The following is a 25,905-nucleotide window of genomic DNA, read 5'->3' on the forward strand; positions in this document are numbered from 1 at the left end:
CTGGGGAGAGGTGCTGCTGGCGTCTAGTGGATAGAGGCCAGGGATGCTGCTAAACACCCTACAGTGCACAGCATAGCCCCACCCCACCCCTTGACAAAGAAGGATCCCTCCAAATGCCCATAGTGCTTAGATGAAGAAATCCTGCAGCCCCACCCACGACACTGTAAACAGGACCTCCATGAACGCTGCTCAGTTAATCTTTCGAGTTTTGCCTCTGTCTCTTGACCGCATCCTGGCCGATCAAACCGGTTTCCCCTTTTACTCTTTCTCCCTCTCTAATTCGTTCTCCACACAGCAGCCCGAGGGCACTGCCTCCCTCCCCCATTCCTTCTTTTCATTTTTCAAGTCTAACGTTTGAGATGGGTAAGGCATTCCTAGTTAGTTTAGAACTAGGCATTCCACCTAGTTTAAAAATAACAGGACATGGACTTCCCTGGTGTTGCAGTGGATAAGACTCTGAGCTCCCAGTGCTGGGGGCTGGGGTTCGATCCCTGGTCAGGGAACTAGATCCCACATGCATGCCACAACTAAGAGCTCACATGCCACAACTAAGGAGCCCACCTGCCGCAACTAAGGAGCCCACCTGACACAACTAAGACCCAGTGCAACCAAATAAATAAATATTAAAAAAAAAAAAAACAGGACACACAAAAGGCATAAAGTACAAGTGAGCCTCTCACTCCTGTTAGCCATCCACCTAATTAATTCCCAGACCTCTCCCTGCGGTTAACTGACTACTGTTAGGAGTTTCTTTTGTGTTCTTCTAAAGCTATGCTGTCCAATATGGTGGCTACTAGTCACATGTGGCTATTACATTTAAACCTAATAATTAAGTTAAATTAAAAATTCTGTTCCTTGGTCACACCAGTCACATTTCAAGTGCCATGTGTGGCTGGTACCTACCATGTTGGTCAGCAGAAATATAGAACATTTTCACCATCAGAGAAAATTCTATTGGACGAGGCTGTTCTGGAGTTTCCGCATATTTAAGTAAAAAATTCATGTAGTCCCGTTTTCTCCTTTTTTTTTTTAAAAAGGAGAAAAGGTAAAAACAACATTCCACATTGTTCCCCAACTTGTTTTTTCACTTGACAAGATACCTTAAAGATCTTTCTACATCCATGTGTGAAGAGCTTTCTTGTTTTCAGCTGTAGAATATTCCATGCTATAAAAGTGGCAGAGTTTATGTAAGCACCTACCCACTGATGGACTAAGGGTTATTACCAACCTTTTGCTCTTACAGACAATGCAACAACAGTGAATGGCCTTGTCCATCTGGAATTTTGCATGTATACAAGTGTCTATATAGAACACACCCATGAATTATCATTCTAAAGCACCAATTTGGTCATGCCTCTCCCCTGCTAAGCACACACAGCTCCTCCTGATCGCCTTCTCCAGCCCATGGCAAACTCCTACACAGTCCTCAGGTCTCAGCTTGGATGTCACCTCTTCTGGGAAGCCCTCCTCAACTCCACATCAGGTCAGACTAGGATCACCTGCTCTGTAATTGCCTGCTTCTTCCTGGTCTCCTCCCTCAGTCTGGAGCTTTATGAGGCAGGCATGGGGTGGGGCTGTCTTGTTTTTCCATGTATCCCCAGGTCCTGGCACTCAGTAGGGGCTCAATAAATATTTGCTGAATGATGAGACAGGCACCAAGTTCCAGCAGTGGTTCTTTCCAGCAGTTCATGGGCTCCCAAACCAAGGAGCTGGTGAGGAGAACCCCTATTCAGATGGGGAAATTGAGGCACAGAGGTGGCAGCCTTTGGATCAGCCTCCCTGACTCTAACCTCTTCTTTTTTCTAGCCCACCTTATAGTTAACAACAACAATAATACTAGTAGTTACAGTAACGGAAAGGTTAATATTTATTGAGTAGTTCTATGTGCTAAGTGCTGCTCTCAGTGTCTTACATGCATTAACTTATTTGATTGTTGCAGCAACTCTGTGAGGCATGTACTCCCATTATCCCCATCTTATGGGTAGAGAAACTGATAACTTGTCACTGCCTGACTTGAACCCAGGCAGTGGGGCTTCAGAGCCCACACTGTTACGCACTCTGCTGAGCTAACTACTATTCTTGGCAGCTTCTCCCTTTTCCAAAGCTCACTGTGGCTCCTCACTGCCTCAAGCCCAGAGCCGTCTCCTGTCATCCACATCCCCTGCCACCCTGGTCCCATCACTTCCAGCTTGACTGAGTCTATTTTCTACTTCATTGGGTTCCCCCGGAACAAGATTCTGAGGTTGGAGCCAGATTGGGCTCTTCTATCCACTTGCTATGGCTACCCGCTGGGCCTCAGTTTTCTCATCTGTACGAAGGTCAATGCCAAGAAAAAGCATGGTACTCTCCTTTCTTTCAGCTCCTTATTCAACTCCCATGCATCCTTTAAGGACGACTCAAAGGGCTTCCTCCTTTAAGAAGTCTTCTCAGATTTCTCCAGCCCCTAAAGTTCCCTCCCACCCTTCCCTGAACAGCAGGCAACTTTTAACACTCAGATTAGCACTTAATTCTTCTTTTACTTTCTGGACTGTAAATTGTCCTCTACTCCCTCCCCACCAAAAAAAGTCATACTCTTTGAAGGAACATGTAAGATAAAAAGTAGAGCACGGATTTCAATTTTCGAGCTTCATTCTTTGCAGTACTACCTTCACTGTTTATGGCATACCTGAGTTCCACCTTCACTAATCTTCGCTTAATATTGTTTCTTTAAACTGACTCACTATTTAAAACAAATTTATTTTAAATGAAAAACTAACAGTACTGTAAATGAAAAATCAGCATCACTTGCTGTAGCAAAAGTAAAAATAAATACGATGATAACAGAACAGTGTCATTAATTTCTAGGTCTTCCTTCTTTGGTTTAGAGAGAGAACCATAAGGGTTAAAGTCATTAAAGACTTGCTAAGCACAAAAAACGGGGACTCTTTCCTTGATGCAAGCAGAAAGATTGAAAGAAAACTGGAAATGGAATAACTTTCTCTGTGTGATTCAGGATCATGTAAAGCTTTGATATTTTGCTCACATATCACCTAACACCATCTCACATCCCACCACAGGCCCAAAGACGACACTCTAGGCAGCAGTGACTTGGTCAGAACAGATAGAACCAGCTTCATCTCCCATCTCTGCCCCCTCTAGCCTCAGTTTGCTTTTCTGTAAGATGGAATGAGGACTGCTGCAGGGTTAAATGAGATGTCACAAGTGGCACCCCTGAATTCTCTCAGCTCTGCTGTTTACCCTCTGGGCATGATCATGGGTGACTTACCCTGCCTCCCTTGGCCTCAGTTTCCAAAAGGGAATTTATAGGGCAATTCCCAGGTGGTCCACTGGTTAAGACTCCACACCTACACTGTAGGGGTCATGGGTTCGATCCCTGGTTGGGGAACTAAGATCCTGCATGCCACATGGTATAGCCAAAAAAAAAAAAACCGGGGGGCTATTTATAAAACCTGCCTTGGGACTTCCTAAGGTGGCTCAGTGGTTAAGAATCTGCCTGCCACTGTAGACATGGGTTTAATCTCTGCTCCAGGAAGATTCCACATGCCGCTGAGCAACTAAGCCCATGTGCCACAACTATTGAAGCCCGCGCCTAGTGCCCGTGGTCCACAACAAGAGAAGCCACCGCAATGAGGAGCTCACGCACCACAATGAAGAGTAGCCCCTGCTCACCGCAACTAGGGAAAGCCCATGTACAGCAATGAAGACCCAAAGCGGCCAATAAATTAAAACAAACAAAAAAACCAAAAAACTCCTGTCTTGAGGGTTGTAAAGCACCTTTATTCAACAAATATTTATTGAATCCCTACTATGTTTCAGGCACGATTCCATGGGTTAGGGATATAGCAGTGAAGAAAAGAAACAAGAATCCCTGCCCTCGTGGAGCTTATATTTAAATGGGGGCAGGGGACAAATAGATAAAATATATAGTAGAGTATGGTGAGAAATAATAAATGCTATGGAAAAATAAGGCATGGTGGGTGGGGGCAGGGTAGCAATTCTAAAGTGGGACAGACTCTCTGACACGTGGACATTGGGTGATGCCTGAGGGAGGTGAGGGGGCCATGGGATATCTAGGGGAACAGCATGCCAGGCAGAGGGCACAGCAAATGCAAAGGCCCCACAGTGGGAACCAGCCTGGATGATTCTGAGAAGAGCACGAGGCTGACGCAGCCAGAATGATGGTGGGAGTGAGGTCAGGGCGGTAGGAGGCGAGGTCCCAGGGGCAACGGGGTCAGATCCTGCAGAGCCTTGTGGGACATGTTAAAACCTTGGTTTTGATTTGGAGTGAAACTTTAGCGTATTGTCTTACATGTGGTAAATGCACAATTCACAAAAGCTCTAAAGGTAGTAATTCCCGTAATTACTCAGCATCATCTCCCCGGAAGGCCTCGGCTGTCAGGTTCCAGGGTGACAAGAGGGCCCTCACCCCCCGCCCCGCATCAGCAGGACGGCAGTGGGGCCAGGAATGGATGGAACCCAGCCCAAGCATTCCTGACCCACCCATCCCCTCTCAGATTGCTCTCCAGGCCCGTCACACCCCTGCCGCTTGCTGGGCAGTGGGCACAGGAATGCCGAGGCAGCTGAGGGCTGGGCTCCACCCCTAATTTGGAGAAGGCCTAACAACAAGCAAAAGCAACAGTAATGATAGCAGTTACCACCTAGTGAACCGTAACTGCCTGTCAGGCAGAGCGCTGAGTGCTTTTCACAGATCACTTCCCAGCGGCCTCTTTTCAGCCCTTTGAAAGAGATGCGGTTGAGGGAAGGGAGGCTGGAGAGTCACACCCACCTCTGTGACCTCTAGGGGCTGCACTCTTCACCAGGGCTCTGTGCCCCCAGACCTGGGGCTCCTTTCTGACAGGCTTCCCTTTCAGTCCAGGGGCCCCTGAGAGAGAAGAATCTTGCAGCTCCTGCCTGCCAGCTCTGCAGTTGCCCGCAGGCCCGGACAGGTCCAGGCTGCCCTCTCAGTGGCTGAGAATGGAGCAGAGGAGGAATCAGGTTTCGCCAGCTCCTGGATGGAGGCGAGGTTGCTGAGTCAGGCCTTTTCCCAGGGCTTCTGGGACCAGGCCTTGCCTTGAACTCAGCGTCCAGGCTGGCTGTGGAGGTGGCAGCCCAGGACTGGGCACCTGGGCCCCCCTTGGTACCTGTTCAACCTTATCTCTCACTGCACTCTTGCTCTCTCCCTCCGCTCCAGCAACCTGCCTGCTGAACTCAGCTGAAGTACCCCCAGCATATTCTGGCCTCAGGGCCTTTGCACTTGTAGCTTTTACTAGACATACCTGCATACTTTCTCCCCACTATCCTCCAGTCTTTGCTCAAATGCCCCCTTCTCAGCAAGGCCATTCCTGACTACTAGAACTGAACCCTTACTCCAGCCCTTACTTCCCATGTCCCATCCTAGCTTTATCTTCCTCTATAGCCTCACCTTTCACTGTACTGTCTGTTTTACTGATTCATCTTGTTTATGGACTGTCTCCCACTGACTGTCAGCAGGACCATCCTTAGACAGGACAGGGAGGGTCTTTGCCCTGTGCATTAGAAGGCCCTGCTATGGCCCTCCTGCCCCTCCTGTGGAGCTAAGGAGTTGTGACTGCTAGAACCTGTGTCCCCTGTCCTGCCCTCTAGACCATTCCCTGTACAAATGGTCCCAGGCCCTTCCCAGGTCTGTCCCAAGGGCTGCCAGCAGAGCCCGGGTGTGTACTCCTAGGCCCAAGGGATGGTCAGTAGAAGGCTACTTGTGTAGATTGGTGGACAGAGCTTGGAGAGGTGGGCTGGGGAGTAAGTGCACGCGCACACACACACACACACACACACACACACACACGTGTGCACAAGGACCCTCATGGTGTAGGATGGTGCCTGGGGTGGGTAGAGTAGCAGGCTGACCACTGTTCCTGGGCTGGGAGCTAACTCTGCCCGTGCAGCCACATTCTGCCTAGTACTCTAAGTGTCTGGGAATCCAGATTAAAATCTGACCTTCCAGATTGCTGTGAAGACATGCTTGTCCATGTAGGAAAATAGGCTATCTTTTATTTATCAGTTTATGACCTTGATTCGCACGGTATGTGGACCCTACACACATTTTTCCCCAGGGGCTCCCCCCCATATATTAGGGCTGGGATTTTTAAGGTTTCTGCATTTCTGTACCTCTGCAACCTAGAACAGTGCCTGACACAGAACACGTGCTCAGTAAAGTTGTTAAATTAATGAATAAAAAGGCCCTGGGGTGATGCCTACCTGTCCCAGCAGCAGCTGGAAATGCTTTCCTGTGTCAGGGCCTGAGAGTCAGGTGCGGCCAACTCTGCTGTGTGGGGCTATGCTGTATCTGAAGAGCCTCCTCCACTGCCTGCCCGCCCCCAAGCTCCCGGCGAAGCTGGAGTGTTTTTACTCCTATTAATAAAAAGAGTCCATAGTAAGGAATGAAGGAGGCCTGGACCCCCAAGCTGTCTGTCACTTCCTGGCTGTGTATAGCCGTTAATCTCTCTGACCCTCCATTTCCTTTAAAAAAGAGAAAACTGCTCTTCTCAAGGTTGTTGGTGGGAGAATGTATGTAACTGACGCCATGCATGTGAAGGGCGTGACCAGTCATCACCCGATAAACAGTGACCGCCGCCACCATCCCCATCCCCGTCATCATCACAGTGTCCAAGGCAGTTCCTGCCACATGGCAGCCAGCGTGACTGTTCCACCCTCAGGTTCCCTCTCCCTCGGTGGCCAGGCTGGGAGGCACTGGCCATGCAGTGGTTTGTGTGAATGGTGCCCTCTGCTGGGTGCAGAGGGGAAGGGCCTTCAGGGAAACCACAGCTACCAGGACCACTGAAGTCGCTTCCTGCAGGCGGAAAGCTAAGGGTAGGAAGGGCAGTTTCCACCCAAGGTGTGAGCGTGGAGATAAAGCAGCAGTAACCGGCCCTGTCAGTCCAACTACCACCGCGGCAGTGATAAGAACAACACTTACAGAGCCCTCCTATGCCAAGCACCCTTCTAAGCTCTTCACAGATGTCAACTCACTCCTCAAAGTGAGGCACAGAAAGGTCAAGTGATTAGCCTAAGGCATCATGCCTGGAGGCGCTGGGATTTGAACCTGTGCCCTGAACCACGCCTCCTTGGTGGATTATTTTAGTGGGAGGTGGGAGGTAGGCTCTGCCTTTAGCCAAAAGGAGTGGAGCCCCCACTGCGTCTGGAACTGGACACACAGGGGTGGGCTGCCCAAGGGGCTTCCCAGGGTGACTGCCCCCACCCTCTCAATGGCAGGACCATTGCCTGGCTGAGCTTGGGGCCTCCCTTACTGGCCATCCCTCAGCGCTTCCCTACCTGAGTCTTCTTGCTGCATCCCTGTGTGGCCTGTGGTTAAGGAAGGTCCATGTCTAGCATAGGAAGCCAGGAATTTGAGGCCTCAGCTACTTGCCAACCTTCCGGGGATGAAAGCCATCCCCTCAGGCCCCTCCAGGGCCTGGCAAAGCCCGCTTTTGCTCCTATCTGCAGCCTTTTGGGGAGGAAAAAGAGATTGTTAGGTCAGCCACCAGGGAAAAGGCATGGTGAGACGTGAGGTCTGGGCTCTGCCCATCTCTGCCCCACTGGAGGGATCTTGGAGACTGCCTGCTTTGGGGACCTTTATCTTTTCCCATCTGAAAAATGACAGGGGTAGATTGGGGGCAATTTTCAAAATGCTCTGCATTTAGGTTAAGGAGAAACATTGGGAGAATGAGGCCAAAGGCAGGTCTCTGCCCCCTTCTTCCCACAGCTTTGCTTTGATTGTCTTTTTTGTTGGATTTGGGTTCTGTGACTTTGGCTTTAAGTCTGGTGGAGGGGGAATCATTTCACAGAACGAGCCTGAGGGGTCCTTTCACTACAAACCCATCTGAACCCTCCACTTAGAATTGGGCAGCCTTGATTCCAACCAGGACCACGGGCCCCCTCACCCTTCCGCAGTTGTTGGAGGGCTTGTTTTTTTTTGGCTGCACCGTGCAGCATGTGGGATCTTAGTTCCCTGACCAGGGATCAAACCCGCACCCCCTGTAGTGGAAGCGTGGAGTCTTCACCATTGTACCGCCAGGGAAGTCCAAGAAGGCTGGCTTTGAAGCATCTGCCGAGATGGATGCCCCAGGGAATTTATTTTATCATCGTTAAGGGCAACAAACTAGAATCACTGATGTCTATGGTTGGTGGTGAGATTAAGTAAATGCCAACACATCCAAACTAGATGTGATAGAGACAATGAGGCAATACATCCTTGTACGTGCTGTTATGAAAAGAGACTGGAGGGATGCACCCTCAACTGTTAGACCTCAAAATGTGAAAGAATCACATTTTGGGGTATGCAAAGCAAGCATTCAGGTGGCCCCATTGGTATGGCTGGCCACCCTGGTTACTCACAGTTAGCACTCACTCCAAGTGGTTAGCACTGGAGACTTACCAGCTGCAATTATTTTGACATTATTATAGGCCCTAAAGACCAGAGTCCATTTTGCAGATGAGATGCAGGTCCTGAGTGAGACAATGAGGGAACATCCACACCCGTCACACAGCCCAGGCTCGTTCTTTCCAAATCAGAGGCGGGTGGCTGCTTCCACTGCCAAGGGAAACCACATTGACCCGCAGAGACTGGCCTTGGCTAGGAAAGGCTGCTTTTGCTCCTCCACTCCCTCCAAAAATCTCAGGGGAGGAAGGCCAGCCTGGACAGTGGCTGCTTGGTTTTATTATTAGTCTCAGCTGAAGATAGGGTTTCGGGCTTTATTCAGGATTCTCAGAGAGTTTCAGATAAGGGGCAGCAGGTGTTTGCCGGCTGAGACACCTAATCCTTCCCACAGAACCGTATCAGCAACAGCAGCAGGGCCCTGGTAGAGGGGAAGCTGAGGCCGCAGGAGCAGCTGCAGCTCGAGGGAGAGGCAGGAGGTGCTGTGACTGTGGGCTGAGGTGCCATGGACTTAGGGTGGGCGAGGCACTTTCTTACTAGACTTAGTTTCCTTTAAACTTCCCCATCCAGGGTTTGAGGCTTCAGGACACCCACTGCCTCACCCTTCAGAGCCTTGGTCTTAAACTCGGGTGTGCATTAGAATCACCTGGAAGGCTTGTTAGAGGAGACTGCAGGGTCCTGCCTGCAGAGTTTCTGATTCAGCAGGTGATGCACTTGGAGTACCATTGCTTTAAAGAATCAGTCACTCTTGTGGGAAGGAAACATTGATTGCAACTTCAGCAATCTTTTTAGATTCACTCGGGATTCTTTTCTCCTGGTTCATTGCAAAGACAAATTTAAAACTTTGCTTTGACAAAGACACCCATGGAATCCCTGCTGCCTCTTCATCTTTATGCCTGCATCTGTGCCCTAGTGTTGTCAGGAATGTTCCAATTTCATTGACATCTTGGGTGAGTTCTCTAATTTTCTGTCTGGCTTGATTTTGATGATGATCAGGCATCATTAAAAACAAAAATACAATGAGGCCATTCTTTAAAGGAGGAAGATCCCCCCAGAGGGTGATTGTGAGGATTTGTTTAAAGGAAATAATTGAAGTTAAGTGCTGTTTGGGTCTAAAAAAGTACTGAATAAATGGTAGCTGTTACCAAGGAGCACAAATAGCACATACCATGTGCCAGATATTAATTCACTTAATCTCCATAAAAACTCCCCATTTTATACGTGAAAAATCTGAGGCAGGTAGAGGTTAAGCAACTTGCTAGGAAGTAGTGGAGCTGGATCCTTGCCAAATCCTGCCTTTCAACACAGAGCCCACAGCACAGGAGAGAAAATCTTCACGAACTGTACCACCTACATGTGCAGCCACTGGTCCAGAAAAGACATCGCCCGCAGCTCTGGTGCCGCTCAGCCCGGGGTAAGGGAGTTAATGGTTCTTAGGCAGAGACAGCAGTTCTGGATCTGTGGGGAGGAGAGCCGAAGGTGTGCCCCTACCTGGGCCATTTGTAAACAAATCCTGAGCTTCCTGAGGAAGCTGGGGTGAAGCCCACAGGGCTAAAAGCACTTTCTCCCCCTTGCACAACTCTGAAAGTTCTAGAAAACCATTGAATTGTACACTTTAAATGGGTGAATGATATGGTATGTGAATTTTACGTCAATAAACTACTATTAAAAAAAAAGTTCACTCCCCTGGCACCTATGGGAAAAGTTCCTTTAATAAAAAAGTTCTAGTACATTTACAGGATTGTCATCACCCTTCATCTACAGCACTCGATATGGAAAATAAAAAATAAAGGACCACCTAGACGCGCTCAGTATAAAAATGCAGTAATCCATTCAAACAAGAGGCCTCGGGGCCCAGGGAGCAGAGAAATGCAATGTGTGTGGGCACGTGAGCCAGGCAGCTCTGGCCTGGGCTTCTGGAGGACTCCAGGGGCGGCTGAGGACCCGCCTCCAACTTTTTGAAAATAGCATTAAAAAAAAAAAAAGGAAATCCAGATTGCAATAAGAGGTGTCTTTCTAAGGAGTACGGTCCACTCCAGAGAGAACGTCATCACAGGGGGGTCGGAGTTGGTCCGGGCCTGGGACACGGGGCTGAGCATTTCATGGCAGGGGAGAGACTCCTGGAAATTCGACAACCCTGGCCGAGGCTAAGAGGTTTTCATTGCAGAAATCAAACTGCCCAGGTTCCTCCATTCTGAAAGGCTTAGAAAACTGTTCCTTTATGTGGAACTCCAGGCCTCTTCCCTCCAAGTTGCTAAGGTAACAAGCTCCAAAGTCCTTGGCCGAGGTGAAGACTGAGACTCCTTGGAGATGCAGCTGCGGCCTGGCGTTTGGGCCCCTGACCCTGCCAACAGGGAGGCCTAGTCGTCCTGGCCCCCGCCGTACATGTCTGCCAGCTTCTTGAAGCGGCTGCCCCACTCGTTCAGATAGTCGTAGTCTTGGTCCTGGTCAGAGGCCGAGGAGGTGATCGAGCTCAGGGAGGCAGCATCTGAGCCGCTGCCCTCGTAGTCGAACACCAACAGGGAGTCGTAGGGCGGGGCCGTGGGGTCCGTGTTGGCCGCCCTCAGGTTCTGTGGGACAGGGAGCAGGTAGTCAAGAGCTGCGGGATCAGACACTTGGCAGCTGCGAGAGCTCGGGCAAGTTAACTGAGCTTGCATTTCCTCATCTGCGAAGCCATCTCTCCCCTCCCTTAAGGTTTTGAAGGTTGAAAATGAAATAATGTGCATAAATCCTTAGCACAGGGCGCAGCCTGGGGCTAGTGCTCAGTGCGACAGGTCAGCAGTTCAGGGCGGGGACTCTGAAACCAGACTGCACACACTAGGGTGTACACTTTGGCAAGCCTCTTAACCTCTCCATGCCTTTCTTTCCCCCCTCATCTCTAAAATGGGAAGACTTCACACAACTTTAGAGAAATTAATGAATATATGTAAATATAAAAGTGCTTATTGGGGGCTTCCCTGGTGGCGCAGTGGTTAAGAATCCGCCTGCCAATTCAGGGGATACCCAATCAATCCCCAGGAAGATCCCACATGCCATGGAGCAACTAAGCCCGTCACCACAACTACTGAGCCTGCCTGCTGCAACTACTGAAGCCCACAAGCCTAGAACTCATGCTTTGCAACAAGAGAAGCCACCACAATGAGAAGCCTATGCACTGCAATGATGCGTAGTCCCTGCTTGCTCACTGCAACTAGAGAGAGCCCGTGCGCAGCAACGAAGACCCAACACACCCAGAAATAAATAAATAAATAAATAAATAAATAAATAAATAAATATTATTGAAAATAAATAAAAGCGCTTATTAGAATAGTACCAGCATAGAGTAGAACACTATTTCCTCATTTGTAAAATGAGGAAACAACAGGATTCCTGCTCTGCAGAGTTGATGTGGGCTGGCATTACTTGAGACAGTATCTGCAAACTGTCCAACACAGATATTCTGGAAAGTGTCTTCATCTAACTAAAAGGAAAATCTAGTTATTTGGCTCCAAGACAAAGTTGCCTTGAGCAACTTTCCCCAGATGCTTTTGTTTTTTGCATAGGACTCTCAAATATGCTCAGGCTGAAGTACCGAGTCTCACCACCAGGCTATTTCTAGAAAGCAAGAAAGGTAAGAAGGGTTCAAATCAAAGTGAGGTAACCTGACCACCCACTGAGCCCTGTGTCCACGGCTGCTTTCTCAAATTTCCCAAATCCATCCATCCTCCCCTCTTGCCTTCCTCCCTCCCCTCTCCTTTCCATCCTTCCCTCCCTTATTAAAAACCTCCTTTTACTGACTGCTCTCGAGGTAGCAGGCTGTGCTAGGCTCATATCATTTATCTTCCACATACCTAGGTTGTGGTTCTCACAACCCTGGCTGTATATTTGATTTCTTTGGGGAACTAAAAAAATATCAGAGCCTAAAAAAATGAATGTCTGGGTCCCAGGCATTGATATTTTTCAAAATTCCTCAGATAAAGCAAGTATGTGACCAGAATTGAGAATATTGGAGACATTTAGCTATTAGCAACAATAGCTATCATTACCTAATACATGTTAGGTACCAGGCCAGTGGTTCTCAAATTTAAATTACCTGGGAATCGTTAAAAAAATTCTGAAGCCCTGGCCACATCCAGATGAATTCAATCACAGTCTCAGGGGGGTGAGTCAGAGGCCTCCGTTTTTGACGTTCCCTAGGAGGTTCAGCACTGTTCCAAGTGATGACTCAACCAATCCCTAAAGCAACCTACAACAGAGGCTCCCAACTTTGTGCCACATAGGAATCACCTGAGAGCTTTAAAAATTCAAACCCAGGGAGTCTGACTCCAGAGTTTTCTCCTAACAACCACTATATATGTTGAATAAAGAAATTATTCCTAACCTATTCTTAACCACTCTGAAACTTAGGGTTTTATGGAGGAGGAACAGAAGCCCAGAAGTTACTCAAATATGCCAGAGGTCACACAGCTGGCTGGAGGTAGAGCTAGGATTTGAACCCAGAGCTAAGACTCCAAGCCTGTGCTCTTTCTCTTATGCTGCCGGTGCCTGAATAAAGGGCTGCCCTAGCCTGGCCCCCCAAGCCTCACCTCAATGATGAAGTTGCCGATTTCATCTGGGTTGGCCGGCCGTGGACGGTATGTGGGTGTGGGGATGAAGGTTGGTGCCACATCGTTGCGGAGAACCAACTCAGGCCGGGCCTCCAGGCCCCGGTGGAGTTGGGTGATGTCATAGTCCTTCATGAAAGTGGAAGGTCATGAGACAGAGAAGGACCCTCCCATTTCCCCCGTTTATATTTCACCCCATTTCCGTACCATTTGGATGTTCTGGTTCATGGGTAGGTCTTAGAAGACAGGTAACGTCAGAAATCTCTGAAAGCCCTAGTTTCCAAACCCCCTCCTCCCTAATTAAGCATAGGCTCAAGGCTGAGCTGGCTGGGGCCAAAGAGATGAGAGCAATGGACCAGATACCCTCTCAGAAGACTGATGCTTCAGGCCAGGGTCTGGTCGACACAGCACGGTTAGTTGGTTGACCCAACCATCCCTGCCAGTGGCCGTGGGGGTATCCACCTCCCGACTCCCAGACCCCCCAGTGCCCCACCTGGTCCTCCTCGCCACCCCCCTCTTCGCCATAGTAGAAGACATTGTCACGGGTGTCGTCTTCTGGGAGCAAAAGGGGCTCCTTGATCTTCCGCTTCTTTCTCACCAAAAACAGGAGCACCAGCAGAAGGACTGCAAGAATCGGGGAGTGTCAGTATTCACCCCCCAACAATCACATGGCTGGTCAGGACCCCCAAACCCTCAGCACCCCATCTAATTTTAGATCCCTCCACTCAGCAGCCAGAGCTTAACATACTTCAGTGGCCCCCTTGCACCTAGGAAAACCCCCCAACTCCTCATCAAGGCTACAGGACTGGCCCCTGCCTGTCTCCCCACCCCCCACCAGGGCTAGTCACATTGGCCTCCTCAAGGTTCCTAAAATATACCCAGCAGAGATAGGATTAAGATGGCGGAGTAGGAGGACATGCACTCACTCTCTCTTGTAAGAGCACCAGAATTACAACTAACTGCTGAACAATCATCGACAGAAAGACACTGGAACTCACCAAAAAAGACACCCCACATCCAGAGACAAAGGACAGGCTGCAATGAGATGGTAGGAGGGGCGCAATCGCGTTACAATCAAATCCCATAAATGCTGGGTGGGTGACTCACAAACTGGAGAACAGTTATACTGCAGAAGTCCACCCACTAAAGTGAGGGTTCTGAGCCCCACATCAGGCTTCCCAACCTGGGAGTCCAGCAACGGGAAGAGGAATCCCCAGAGAATCAGACTCTGAAAGCCAGCGGGATTTGATTGCAGGACCTCCACAGGACTGGTGGAAACAGAGATTCCACTCTTGGAGCGCACACAAAAAAATGTGCTCACCAGGACCCAGGGGGAAGGAGCAGTGACCCGATAGGAGACTGAACCAGACCTACCTGCTGGTGTTGGAGGGTTGCCTGCTGAGGTGGGGGGCAGCTGTGGCTCACCGAGGAGACAGGGGCACTGGCAGCAGGGGTTCTGGGAAGTGCTTATTGATGTGAGCCCTCCCAGAGTCCGCCATTAGCCCCACCAAAGAGCCTGTGGGCTCAGCACTAGGTGGCTTCAGGCCAAACAACCAACAGGGTGTGAACACAGCCCTACCCATCAGCAGACAAGCAGATTAAAGTTTTACTGAGCTCCGCCCACCAAATGGGATTAAAGCTTTACTGAGCTCCGCCCACCCAGCCCTACCCACCATCAGTCCCTCCCATGAGGAAACAGGCACGAGCCTCCTAGATAGCTTCCTCTACAAGAGGGCAGACAGCAGTATCAAGCAGTATCAGCAGTATTTCGTCTTACAGAACTGAAAACCACAGCCACAGCAAGATAGAGAAAATGAAAAAGCAGAGGACTTTGTACCAGATGAAGGGACAGGATAAAGCCCCAGAAAACCAACTAAATGAAGAGGAGATAGGCACCCTTCCAGAAAAAGAATTCAGAATAATGATAGTGAAGATGATCCAGGACTTTGAAAAAAGACTGGATGAAAAAAATTGAAAAGTTTACCAAAGACCTAGAAGAATTAAAGAGCAAACAAACAGAGATATGCAACACAATAACGGAAATGAAAAATACACTAGAAGGAACCAATAACAGATTAACGGAGGCAGAAGGGTGAATAAGTGACCTGGAAGACAGAATGGTGATAATCACTGATGCAGAAAAGAATAAGGAAAAAAGAATGAAAAGAACTGAAGACAGCCTAAGAGACCTCTGGGACAATGTTAAACACACCAACATTCGCATTATAGGGGTCCCAGAAGGAGAAGAGAGAGAGAAAGGACCTGAGAAAATATTGGAAGAGATTATAGTTGAAAACTTCCCTAACATGGGAAAGGAAATAGCCACCCAAGTCCAGGAAGTGCAGAGAGTCCCAGGCAGGATAAACCCAAGGAGAAACACACCAAGACATATAGTAATCAAGCTGACAAAAATTAAAGACAGAGAAATGTTATTAAAAGCAACAAGGGAAAAATGACAAATAACATACAAGGGAACTCCCATTAGGTTAACAGCTGATTTCTCAGCAGAAACTCTGCAAGCCAGAAGGGAGTGGCATGATATATTTCAAGTGATGACAGGGAAGAACCTACAACCAAGAATACTCTACCCAGTAAGGATCTCATTCAGATTCGACGGAGAAATCAAAAGCTTTACAGACAAGCAACAGCTAAGAGAATTCAGCACCACCAAACCAGCCCTACAACAAATGCTAAAGGAACTTCTCTAAGAGGAAACATAAGAGAAGAGAAGGACCCACAAAAACAAAAACAAAACAATTAAGAAAATGGTAATAGGAACATACATATCGACAATTACCTTGAATGTAAATGGACTAAATGCACCAACCAGAAGACACAGACTGGCTCAATGGATACAAAAACAAGACCCATATATATGCTGTCTCGAAGAGACCCACTTCAGACCTAGGCACACATACAGACGGAAAGTGAGGGGATGGAAAAAGATATTCCATGCAAATGAAAATCAAAAGAAAGCTGGAGTAGCAATACTCATGTCAGATCAAATAGACTTTAAAATAAAAAATGTTACAAGAGACAAGAAAGGACATTACATAAAGATCAAGGGATCCATCCAAGAAGAGGAGATAACAATTATAAATATATATGAACCCAATATAGGAGCACCTCAATACATAAGGCAAATGCTAACAAGTATGATAGAGGAAATGCGAGGCAGAAACAAAGATGTAGAGAACAAACACATGGATACCAAGTGGGGAAAGCGGGGAGGGTTGGTGGGGAATGAATTGGGAGATTGGGATACCAAATTGTACACTCTAAATATATGCTGTTTATTGTCTGTTAACTGTATCTCAATAAAAGTTCTTAAAATAAAATAAAATAAAATATACCCAGCAGTCTCCCACTTTAGAACCTTCATTCAGGCTCTTTCCTCACCTGGAACACTCGCCGTGCATACGCATGGTTCTCACCCTTCAGCTCTCAGCTTAAAATCACTTCCTATTGGCATTCTGACGTCATTCCCCCATCTGTAATTCTGCATCATTTTACTGTCAGCCTTCCCATATTGGTGGTACTAGTCCTTAAGGAAATCTTGTGGGGATGGGAATCTCCCAGCAGATGTTACTTTTCAACATGACTCTTTTTCAGTCACTAGGTGTCCCCAATAGCCACAGACTTTAAGTTAAAAGCAAGACAGTGCAACTTTGATATGGTGCAGTAATGTGAACTTAGGTGCAAATGCTATTCTGGAATTTTAAGAGAGGGATTGGGTTTTACTGATATGGTTTGAAAGGCTGGCAATCTATTTGGACACAGTGGGGACTGGCCAGCTGGTGCCTAGCTGCTCCCCCTAACTGCTGTGACTACCCCCAGTTAATCCCATATGAGGAGGGTACCCACTGGCCCTCTCTGTGGCTGTTTAATGTAAAGAGGATACAGCCACTCTTTAGCTTTATCCCTCTGTTTGCCTGCTGATGGAACCACTACCTCCCTCTGGCCAGACAAAACTCACCTAGCCTTCTTTGGGAGTCCATGGGTTCTTAGGATTCTTTCAGGTCTTTACTCAAATACCCCCTTCTCTGTAAGGCTCTTTTTGCCCATCCTACTTAAAATGGCAGGCCTCCTCCCCCCACCTTCTCTTAATCCATAGCAGCACCTATTTCTCTGCCAGATTATTTGTTGTCTGCTCTCTGCACTGGAAAGTAAGCTCACGAAGGCAGGGACTGGTGTGTTCTGTTAAGTGTTGCACCCTCAGCGATGACTAATTCACACTTACTCTTGTACTCATACGTGACTGAATGCACGTTTTCTGTGTAAGGACAATTCAGAGTGAAAAAAGTAAATGTGATAGGTCCTACCTTTAGAGTAAAGAAACTCGTTTTTAACTAAACACTTCTGCTCACTAGACCAATGGCTCTCAAGCTCTAACACGCGTCAGAATCTCCTGAAGGGCTTCTTAAAACACAGACTACCAGGCCTTACCCCTAAGTTTCTGAATCAGTAGGTCAGGAGTGGGCCAGAGAATTGGCCTTTCTAACCAATTCCTGGTGATGCTAACGCTGTGATTGGAGAGCACGCCTTCAGCACCACTGCTGTAGCCACTAGACGATTTGACAGCAGGGCCGAGTCTGATCCCCACTGTATCCCCAAAGCCTCGCACCTTCCAGAAGCTCCATAAACATCTATGGACTGAATGACACTCCCGGACTTAAGAGTATAAGGAACAGATGGGCAATGTTGATGGCCCCTCAGTTGGAGGTTCAGGGTAGAATCAGGTCTTCTAACTACCCCGTCCCTAGAGGGGGAAGGGTGCCAGCACTCACACAGCAGAGCCAGGACAGCGCCCAGGATGGGGAGGAGGAAGCCCCCCTTCCAGGGGTCAGGGCAGGTAACCACGTGGCCGTGGCAGTCACACACGGTAGCCCTGACCACTGTCAGCTGTTCCTTGTTGCCGTGGTCGGTCAGAGAGAGATGCACGTCATATGTGTCTTGCTTCAGGAACTTCTTCAGGGACAAGGCCACTGTGTCTCCTGGAGTGGACAGATAATTATTCACCTCAGGAGACCACGAATGGTGGGAACCGAGTATATCACCATGGAGGTTTGAGGAGGCAGCCTCTGCATCCAGTTAGCAGGGAGCAATACCTCCAAAGCACACTTACGCAAAGTGTTAACAACTGGTATTCGGCCAAAGCCAAATTCACCACTGTGGAAAGAATTATTTGGATAGAAGAATAAATTCATCATTTTATTTAAAAAAAATCAATTATCACAGTATTTTTTAAATATGTTTTTAAAAAGTCATGGTATGTGGAGCCAATAATTTGAGCACCATTAGCTGCTAGATTGTTCTTTGTCTTAAAACAAACAAACATTGTTCTTCCTAAGAGACAGCTAGCCCAATCTTTTAACATTTACATTAACTGGCCACCTGTTTTCCTATTTGAAAGTTCACTACCATTTATTATTGCAGCATTTTGCTCCTGCAATAGTAAATATAATGTTTATACCGCAACTACATGATAGAATTTCAGTATCTGAAACATGGGTATTTCTGAGTGAGCATCGTAGTAAATCCAAATGCATATGGCTTGGTGATGTAACTGACATTGTTAAGCACATCAGAGAGGGTGCTAAGCTGTGTTACCCCAGCATTAGTGACTGCACACAAGTTCAGAGATGCTGGCAGTGAGGCTGCAATGGACACCGTGCTAACTGGCCTTCAAAGGCCCGGGGCGGGCGGGAGGCAGCCACAGAGCAGAAGCCAAGCCTCAGTGTGGCCGGTGCAACGGGCACCACTCTGGGGAGGGGGTGTGGCCCTCCTGGAGTGGGGGGGGGTGATGTTTGTAGGTGAGAAATATAGGGTCAGAGGCCTCTCTGAAGAAAGGCCTTCAGTTTAGACCCAAGTTTCTCAAAGAGGGTGATATTAGCTTGCGTGGAACCACTCTTCATCATGAGGAACCTTCCCAAGCATTCAAGTCCTCACCACTAAATGCTAGCAGGGTCTCCCCATCACTGGGACTTTCAGAAACAACCCCACGTTTCTAGCCCACCCACCCTCAGGCTTGCTGGCCTATTTTAGCACTGACCTCAAGCCATTTTCAGTTCAAAGGCTCAGCACACTTGCTGGGCCACTCTTTTTTTTTTTTTTAAATTAATTAATTAATTGGCTGTGTTGGATCTTTGTTGATGCACACAGGCTTTCTCTAGTTGTGGCGAGAGGGGCTACTCTTCATTGTGGTGCACGGGCTCCTCATTGTGGTGGCTTCTCTTGTAGCAAAGCATGGGCTCTAGGCGTGTGGGCTTCAGTAGTTGTGGTACACAGGCTCAACAGTTGTGGCTCACAGGCTCTAGAGTACAGGCTCAATAGTTGTGGTGCATGGGCTTAGTTGCTCCATGGCATGTGAGATCTTCCTGGAGCAGGGATCAAACCTGTGTCCCCTACATTGGCAGCAGATTCTTAACCACTGTGCCACCTAGGAAGTCCCTGGGCCACTCTTAGTTAAAAGGCCAGAAAGGAGAATTCACCCTGTTCCCATTCAGCAATGGCAGGCAGAGAGAATTCTGCAGGCTGAATGTTTGGTCTACTGAGTGGAGAGGCCAATGTGGGGTTATTCACCCAAACTTCCCTCCCGCTATCCTGTTCCCATGCTGGAGGGCTGAGTTCTCAGTTGATGATGGTGCTGGTGGTGGCTGTGGCAGTGGTGACTATGCCGACACTACGTGCCAAGCCCAACTCTGCTCTTCACCCCAACTTTAAGAGGCAGGTTCTGTTATCCTCATCTTACAAATGCACATTGAAGCTTAGGGAGGTCAAGTAACTAGCCCAAGGTCACACAGGTATAGAGTTTGGATTCACTCCTCTGATGACAAAACACAGTCAGACAGAATAACTAAGTCAAAACCAAGAACCAGGTATCAACGCTAATGCCAGGTGTTGGCACCACTGAACTTTGGGCATAATGCTCTCATGTGGCAAAGCCAGATCTGTGACTGAGAAACAGCAGTGATGAAGGCGGCCACTGGCACCTACCGAGCACTGATACATCACACAAGATGCCTTTCATGTACTCAATCAGTCTTCACGGTGATTGCATGGAGGTAGGTACAATTATGGTGCCATCTTGCAGGTAGGGAAATTGCAGAGGAGTGAGGTTCAGTAACTTGCCCACAGTCAAAAAGCTGGTAAATGGAGGGGCTGGATCTTGAACCAAGGCATTCTGGCTCCAGAGTCTATGCTCTGTAAATGATACAGTCAGGGAGGGGGAAAAATGGCTTCTAGGCCACAAGGGGGTGATAGGAGACCAACTTGGGTTCCCTCAAGGAAAGGTGCTGGATATACATCCCTAAATCACAGGAATCATAAAAATGAGACAATGAGTGTGTCCGAAGCAGGTCTCCCCTGTCCCTTCTGGGTGGGGCTCAGGAGTAGTAATAGACACCGGGCATCTGGTTACTTTGGGGCAGACCCTGAATACACTGGTTCCCCATTTCCCTCCTGGGGGACCCTAGCCCCAAGAGGAAGAGGGAGACGCTTTAAACCGGAGTGAGCAGGGTTTCTCCAGGGGCCTTACTGGCACTTGGGCCTGCATGCATCTTTCTTATGCACCTGGGTCCTTGCCCATGTGATGCCAAGTAAGTTCCCTCTCCAGTCCTGTGACAACTGAAAGACTACTAAAGGCTGAGGAGCTCCAGGGGGCTGGGAAGGAGGACAAGGAGGTGGCTGGGAGCAGGGATGTGGGGGTGAAGGACCCTGGCTTCAACTTCTGCTCCACTACTTATCCACACTGTGCCCTTGGGCACACTCTTTAACCTCTCTGAGCCTTATTCTCATCTATAAACAAGGATAAAAATACTGACCACAGAGGATGGTAGAAATATTAAATAAGGAAAAGTATAAAAAGCACCTTGCATATCACCAGGGTTTGATCCATGGTAGGCAGCAAAGCATCCTGGTATATCAGACTGCCTGCATTCCAATCCTACGGCCATCACTTTCTAGCTACAATGCCCTTGACAAGATATTTAAACTTCTGTAGCCTTGATTTCCCCATGTGTAAAATGGGTGCACATGCATGTAAGTGTGAGATAACAGTACCTTCTTTACAGAGTTGTTGTGAGGATTAAGTAGCCAAATCTATGTAAAGTGCCTGAAGCGCATGTAGCAAGCATGCTCAGGCGTGTTAGCTGTTATCACCATGCGAGGGTTCTGACTCCCCAACTACGTGAGAGTGAGAAAGGCACATTCCATCTCTTTGGGCCTGTTTTTCCAATTGTACAGGCAGGTGGTGGGGCTGGAATGGTCTTTAAGGGCTCCCGTGGAATTCCAAAGGCTTACAGCTAAGCTAATAAGCAGCATTTGACTGACATTCTTGAGGGGACCGGTAACTCGGTGACCCACAAGATGCTGGGGCAGGAAGCTGTGTCAGGTCTTGGTAGAGGGCAGACACCCATCTTCCACCATCACTCAGTTACCTTTCTCGTTGACCTCTGCTGTCCAGTAGATGTCCGAGTCGTGTGTGAGCTGGGCCTGGAAAGGGGAGGTGTGGGGGGACAGGTCCTTGTCTGTGATGTTCAGCACCTGGGGCACAGGGCTTTGGTTGCAGATGGTGATCTGACGGGGCTCGGGGACCGGGCCATGGTCGTTGACATCCAACAGTGTTAGCAGGAGGGTCCCTGTGCCAGTTGTGGGAGGGCTGCCTGTTCACAATCATACACATGATCCCTTTTCAGCATCTGCTCTTGGTTGGGTTGATGAATCAATGTTAAGCTCCCCCAGGACCTACTTAATCAGCCTCAGGAGGATCCTATTTATTGTCTACCTATAACCTTTCAAGAGTCTCCATGCTGTAGCTTCAATATAGATCAAACTAATGATGGCAAATATGCCATCATTCTCATTTTGTGTCCACAGCAGACATTACTAACCAATCACAGCACAGGTGCAGCCACTTCATCCAGACAGCCACTACCAATCTATCACAAAGAGAAATCTGTTGGCCATCTCAGGGCTGATGCAATGTTTGCTATCAGCTTCAGGGAAGTTTCACTTCCCAGCCCTGCAGTAACCTCTCGCTGGCCTCCAGGCCTTGGTTCAGTATGTGTCAAACAGAGATGGCAATTACATCATCACCCCCAATCTTGTCATGGTGTGACATCACTAACCAATCATGACACCTGCCAGGCAGCCCCTTTCAATCAATCACAAGAGGAAACCAACAGGCCAACTGAGGGCTCAGGGAAACACAAACGTAGGCTGAAAGGAGTCTTTGGGATACCTAACTCCTGGGTCCTGGAACCAGCCCACCCTAGGACCAGTCTTTAAAAGACTCCCCTGAGAGACCCCTCTGACCTCCCAGATAGGATTGCCGACACCCCTTCCCCACACCACACTCCGCCTGTGGAGGGAACGTGCTGTGTCCTTGGCTCCTAAGGTGCCCACGTGGAGGGGCTGGGAGGAAGCTCTCACCATCATCCGTGGCCAAGACCATGACTTGGTAGATGTTGTTCCTCACAAACTGCTCATCCTCACGGTCCAAGATCCCCGCGGCAGTGAGCTGCCCACTGTCTGGGTCCATGGCTAGCCACCCTGCCGGGTCTCTCAGGATGTGGTAGCTGGAGTGGAAAAGTTGAGAAGAAGAAACACTCAGAATACTTAGAGTTCTGGAGTCATCATTCAAAGCCTCCTCATGCCAACTGGCAGAGGGTTTCGTGGGACTCGTGGCTCCTAAACAGGATCATGTGGGAAATGCATCTCACCCCTAAATGGGAGCCTGAGCAGCAGGAGGGGGCCCGGCAGGCACACGTGAGAGGGAATGGGAACACCTGACCCTGGACGTAGCCGTTGCAGAGGGTAGGAAGGGAAGGCCCTATACAGGGGTGATGTTCAAAATATTTAATAGTCAATTAGAACAAATGCTGGCTATAACAAACAAACCAACAGTATCCATGCATTTCGCTGAATTTAAGCCCAGCTCCTACGTACCTGATCTTCTGACTCCCCTTGTCTGGGTCCTGTGCGGTGTAGGTGCAGACAGGCTCCCCGATGGAGATGCCCTCCTGGACCTCGATGGCTTTGGAGGGTGGGACGAACACGGGCGGCTCATTCACATCCTCCACGTGGACCACTATGGTGGCCGTGGAGGTCGGGAGCTTCACCACAAAGGGAGCCTTGTTGATCACTTCAACGTACAGGGTGTGCTGGTTTTTGGCCTCGAAATCCAAACCCTGGGAGAGGACAGGAAGGAGGACCTGAGCCTTCATTTTGTGAGGAGGCGCCATGCCGTGCTGCGATGTCAGAAGGCAAGGGCCCACAGCGAGGGGCTGGAGGCTCCCAGCAGCAGCAAGGCTGCCCCTTCCCTACCCCACAGAGCCTCCTGCACTTCCCGGGTGGACATCCAGCGGGGCCTCTCAGGCCACCACCCCAAAGGCAACCAGACCAGTAAGCCCCAAGCCTAGAACTGGCTCTCTGTGGAGTGGGTGCTGTAGAAACTTGGAGGAGGCATTTCCAGGTGTCCTAATGACTGGAAACGCCACTGGTATTTACAGGCTGGGACAGGGACACCAAGAACTGTCCCATATCCCACGTGACTTGCCAATATCCCCTTGGACATTCATGTATGCAGGGGTGTGATGTTCGGTTTATATTTATAGTCTAGAACGTGTTTTACATACAAACTGAGTTTTTGGTGTGGTTTTAATTTGCATTGAATTTCCTAAGAATGCAACTTCTGAGAGGAGCTGCTAACGTGATTTGTTCAGGCCTTTTCCAAAGCTGTTTATTTGCTGCCCTGGAAAAACATCAATACCACTTGTGGTATGCATCCCTGGAGCGACATACAGTATCTACTACATTTGGATGATTCTACAAACAGATGCAAGAAACTGACCACTTAGTTATGTTTTCTAGTGTACTTGTGCCCAAAGGTTTACATATGGAAATATTTTATTATCCGTAACTTTTCCTGTAAAATTCTCCTTTATTTTACAGTTAGGGCATTCCATTTTTCTAGAAATTACATAAGTTAGAGAAATTATAAGTGAAATTCACTTCACAATGTGAAAGGGGCATTACAAAGTTTTTGTTGCAAGGAGGAGACAGTATTATACAAAGCCCTGATTCTCAAACTGGGCCATTCTTCATAATAAACCAAGAGGTAAAAGAAATCAAAGAAAGATTACACCCACCTTCTTGAAGCATCAATTTTATTCAGACTTTTTGAGAGGCAAGGGTAGGCCTAACTACTAAGTAATTTAAAACATTTTACTATCCAAACACCTAGATATGAATTATGGATTGCATGCAAAATTAGCACGGATTCCAATAAAAGAGACCCTCTGTGTAAGACTGATTGGGAATAGCCACCGGACACTGGGATCTGGGAGGAGGGGCCCCACTGATCTGCCTCAATTAGATCAGCGACTCTGTTTTATGAATCTGTTTTATGAACTGGGTCCAGGGGGAGGATTTAGTTTGAACAAAGGAATTCCCTCACACAAGAGGGATGCGAGAGTGTTGCAAGCCATTGGCCTGGTACATTCCCTGGCGAGTGGTCCAAGGTATGTGTCCCAAGGCAGGTGGTACCCCCTAGTCCTGGAGGCTGCAGACCTGATTGCCCCAGGTGTGGCTCCTGTACAAAGCCCAAACCGACTCACCTTCTTGGTTGTCAGGATACCCTGGTTGCTCTCAGGGTGGGTGGTGATGGTAAAATGGTCCCCGCTGTCACCTTCCACAATGCGGTAGGTGGCCTGCCATGCTGGTGAGCTGGGGGCGTCCAGATCAGTCACTGTCAGCCTCTGCACCTCGTGGCCCACCGCATTCTCAGGCACACGGGCCTCATACTGTCAGCATGGGAAGCACAGGAAGTCAGAGCCGAGAGACTGACCACCCTGAGAGGCGGTTCTACTCTTCACCGGCTGTGAAAGCTCCATCCTCTCTACGGGAGCCCCGTGCCGCTTACCCTTTCCGGGACTGCCCAGCCCACTTATTGGGGTTTCAGGGCATGCACGGATGCCGAATGTTCCAAGAGTCAGCCTCACAGCTGCTGGGACAGACCCCAGCAATCTTGGGCCTGCTTTCCCTACACCCAAGGGCCTGACACTCCAGGAATCGCACTGATCTGGGCGTTCAAGCCCCTGCCGTGAGGAGTCACCTATATCTAGCCGAGATCAGAAAGGCATAAAGGAAGGTGACAAGAAGGGTTAGGTTTCTGATTGCTCTGGGGTACTGACCAGGAACTTTTTGGGAAATTCGGGAACAGGTGGCAAAGATGGGGAAATCAGCTGTTCAGAACAAAATTTCAATCAGGCCTAAACAATGTTTAGCAGCCAGAATTACCTAAAGATGGGAGGGGGTGGGTGTCACCTTGACTGGCACTGAGTTCTTTGTCACATGAGGTGTACAAGCATTCACTGGGGGAAGGTGGGCAGGTATAGGCGGGAGGTAAATTAGGAGTTTCCATATCAACAAAGATTTTCAAATTGAGCACTTGTGTCCCAGGGACTGGGTTAAGAACTGTACATAGATCACTTTACTTAAAACTCAGGACAACGCAGCAGGTATTGTCATTGTCTCCATTTCACAGATTAGGAAATGGGGCACAGAGAGATTAGGTAGTTTGCCTTAGGTCACACAGCTCACAAGTGTTGTGACTGGGACTTGAAGCATTGTAGGCTGGTTCCGGAGTTTCATCAGAAAGGAGAAACTTAGTCCTTCATCATCTGATGAGGAAAGATGGAAGGAAGGGGTGTTACCTTCTGGGGATCAAACACGGGAGCGTTGTCATTGGCATCAAGGATTTCTACTATGGCCATAGCTGTGGTGCTGGAGCCGTCCCCGTCCATGTCTGTAGCCTGGATGGTCAGTGTGTACTCAGGGACTCTCTGGAGAGAAAAGGAGAGTGGGAGTGGAAGCCACTGCGAGTTGGGCACAGCCCTGGGTACACACAGA

The 25,905-nt window shown here is 48.7% G+C and overlaps 1 protein-coding gene across 6 annotated transcripts in view; it reads right to left on the minus strand.

Annotated features, from left to right (window-relative positions):
• Positions 1-10,102: 10,102 nt before the first annotated feature.
• CDH3 (cadherin 3) overlaps positions 10,103-25,905 on the minus strand; it is a 99,688-nt gene continuing 83,885 nt past the window's right edge. For 5 of the 6 annotated variants that reach the window (XM_057711532.1, XM_057711530.1, XM_057711529.1 and 2 more), the window contains 9 exons: positions 25,710-25,838; positions 24,612-24,797; positions 22,942-23,183; positions 22,426-22,571; positions 21,432-21,656; positions 17,781-17,987; positions 13,487-13,617; positions 12,976-13,122; positions 10,103-10,980 (listed from right to left, as the gene is read on the minus strand). In XM_057711532.1, coding sequence (XP_057567515.1) covers positions 10,771-10,980; positions 12,976-13,122; positions 13,487-13,617; positions 17,781-17,987; positions 21,432-21,656; positions 22,426-22,571; positions 22,942-23,183; positions 24,612-24,797; positions 25,710-25,838 — 1,623 coding nt within the window. In that variant the 3' untranslated portion in view covers positions 10,103-10,770. The remainder of the gene's footprint in view (positions 10,981-12,975; positions 13,123-13,486; positions 13,618-17,780; positions 17,988-21,431; positions 21,657-22,425; positions 22,572-22,941; positions 23,184-24,611; positions 24,798-25,709; positions 25,839-25,905) is intronic. The other variant, XM_057711531.1, reaches the window with a different exon arrangement.

Source organism: Hippopotamus amphibius, chromosome 16 (assembly GCF_030028045.1).
Source record: "Hippopotamus amphibius kiboko isolate mHipAmp2 chromosome 16, mHipAmp2.hap2, whole genome shotgun sequence".
Lineage (NCBI taxonomy): Eukaryota > Metazoa > Chordata > Mammalia > Artiodactyla > Hippopotamidae > Hippopotamus > Hippopotamus amphibius.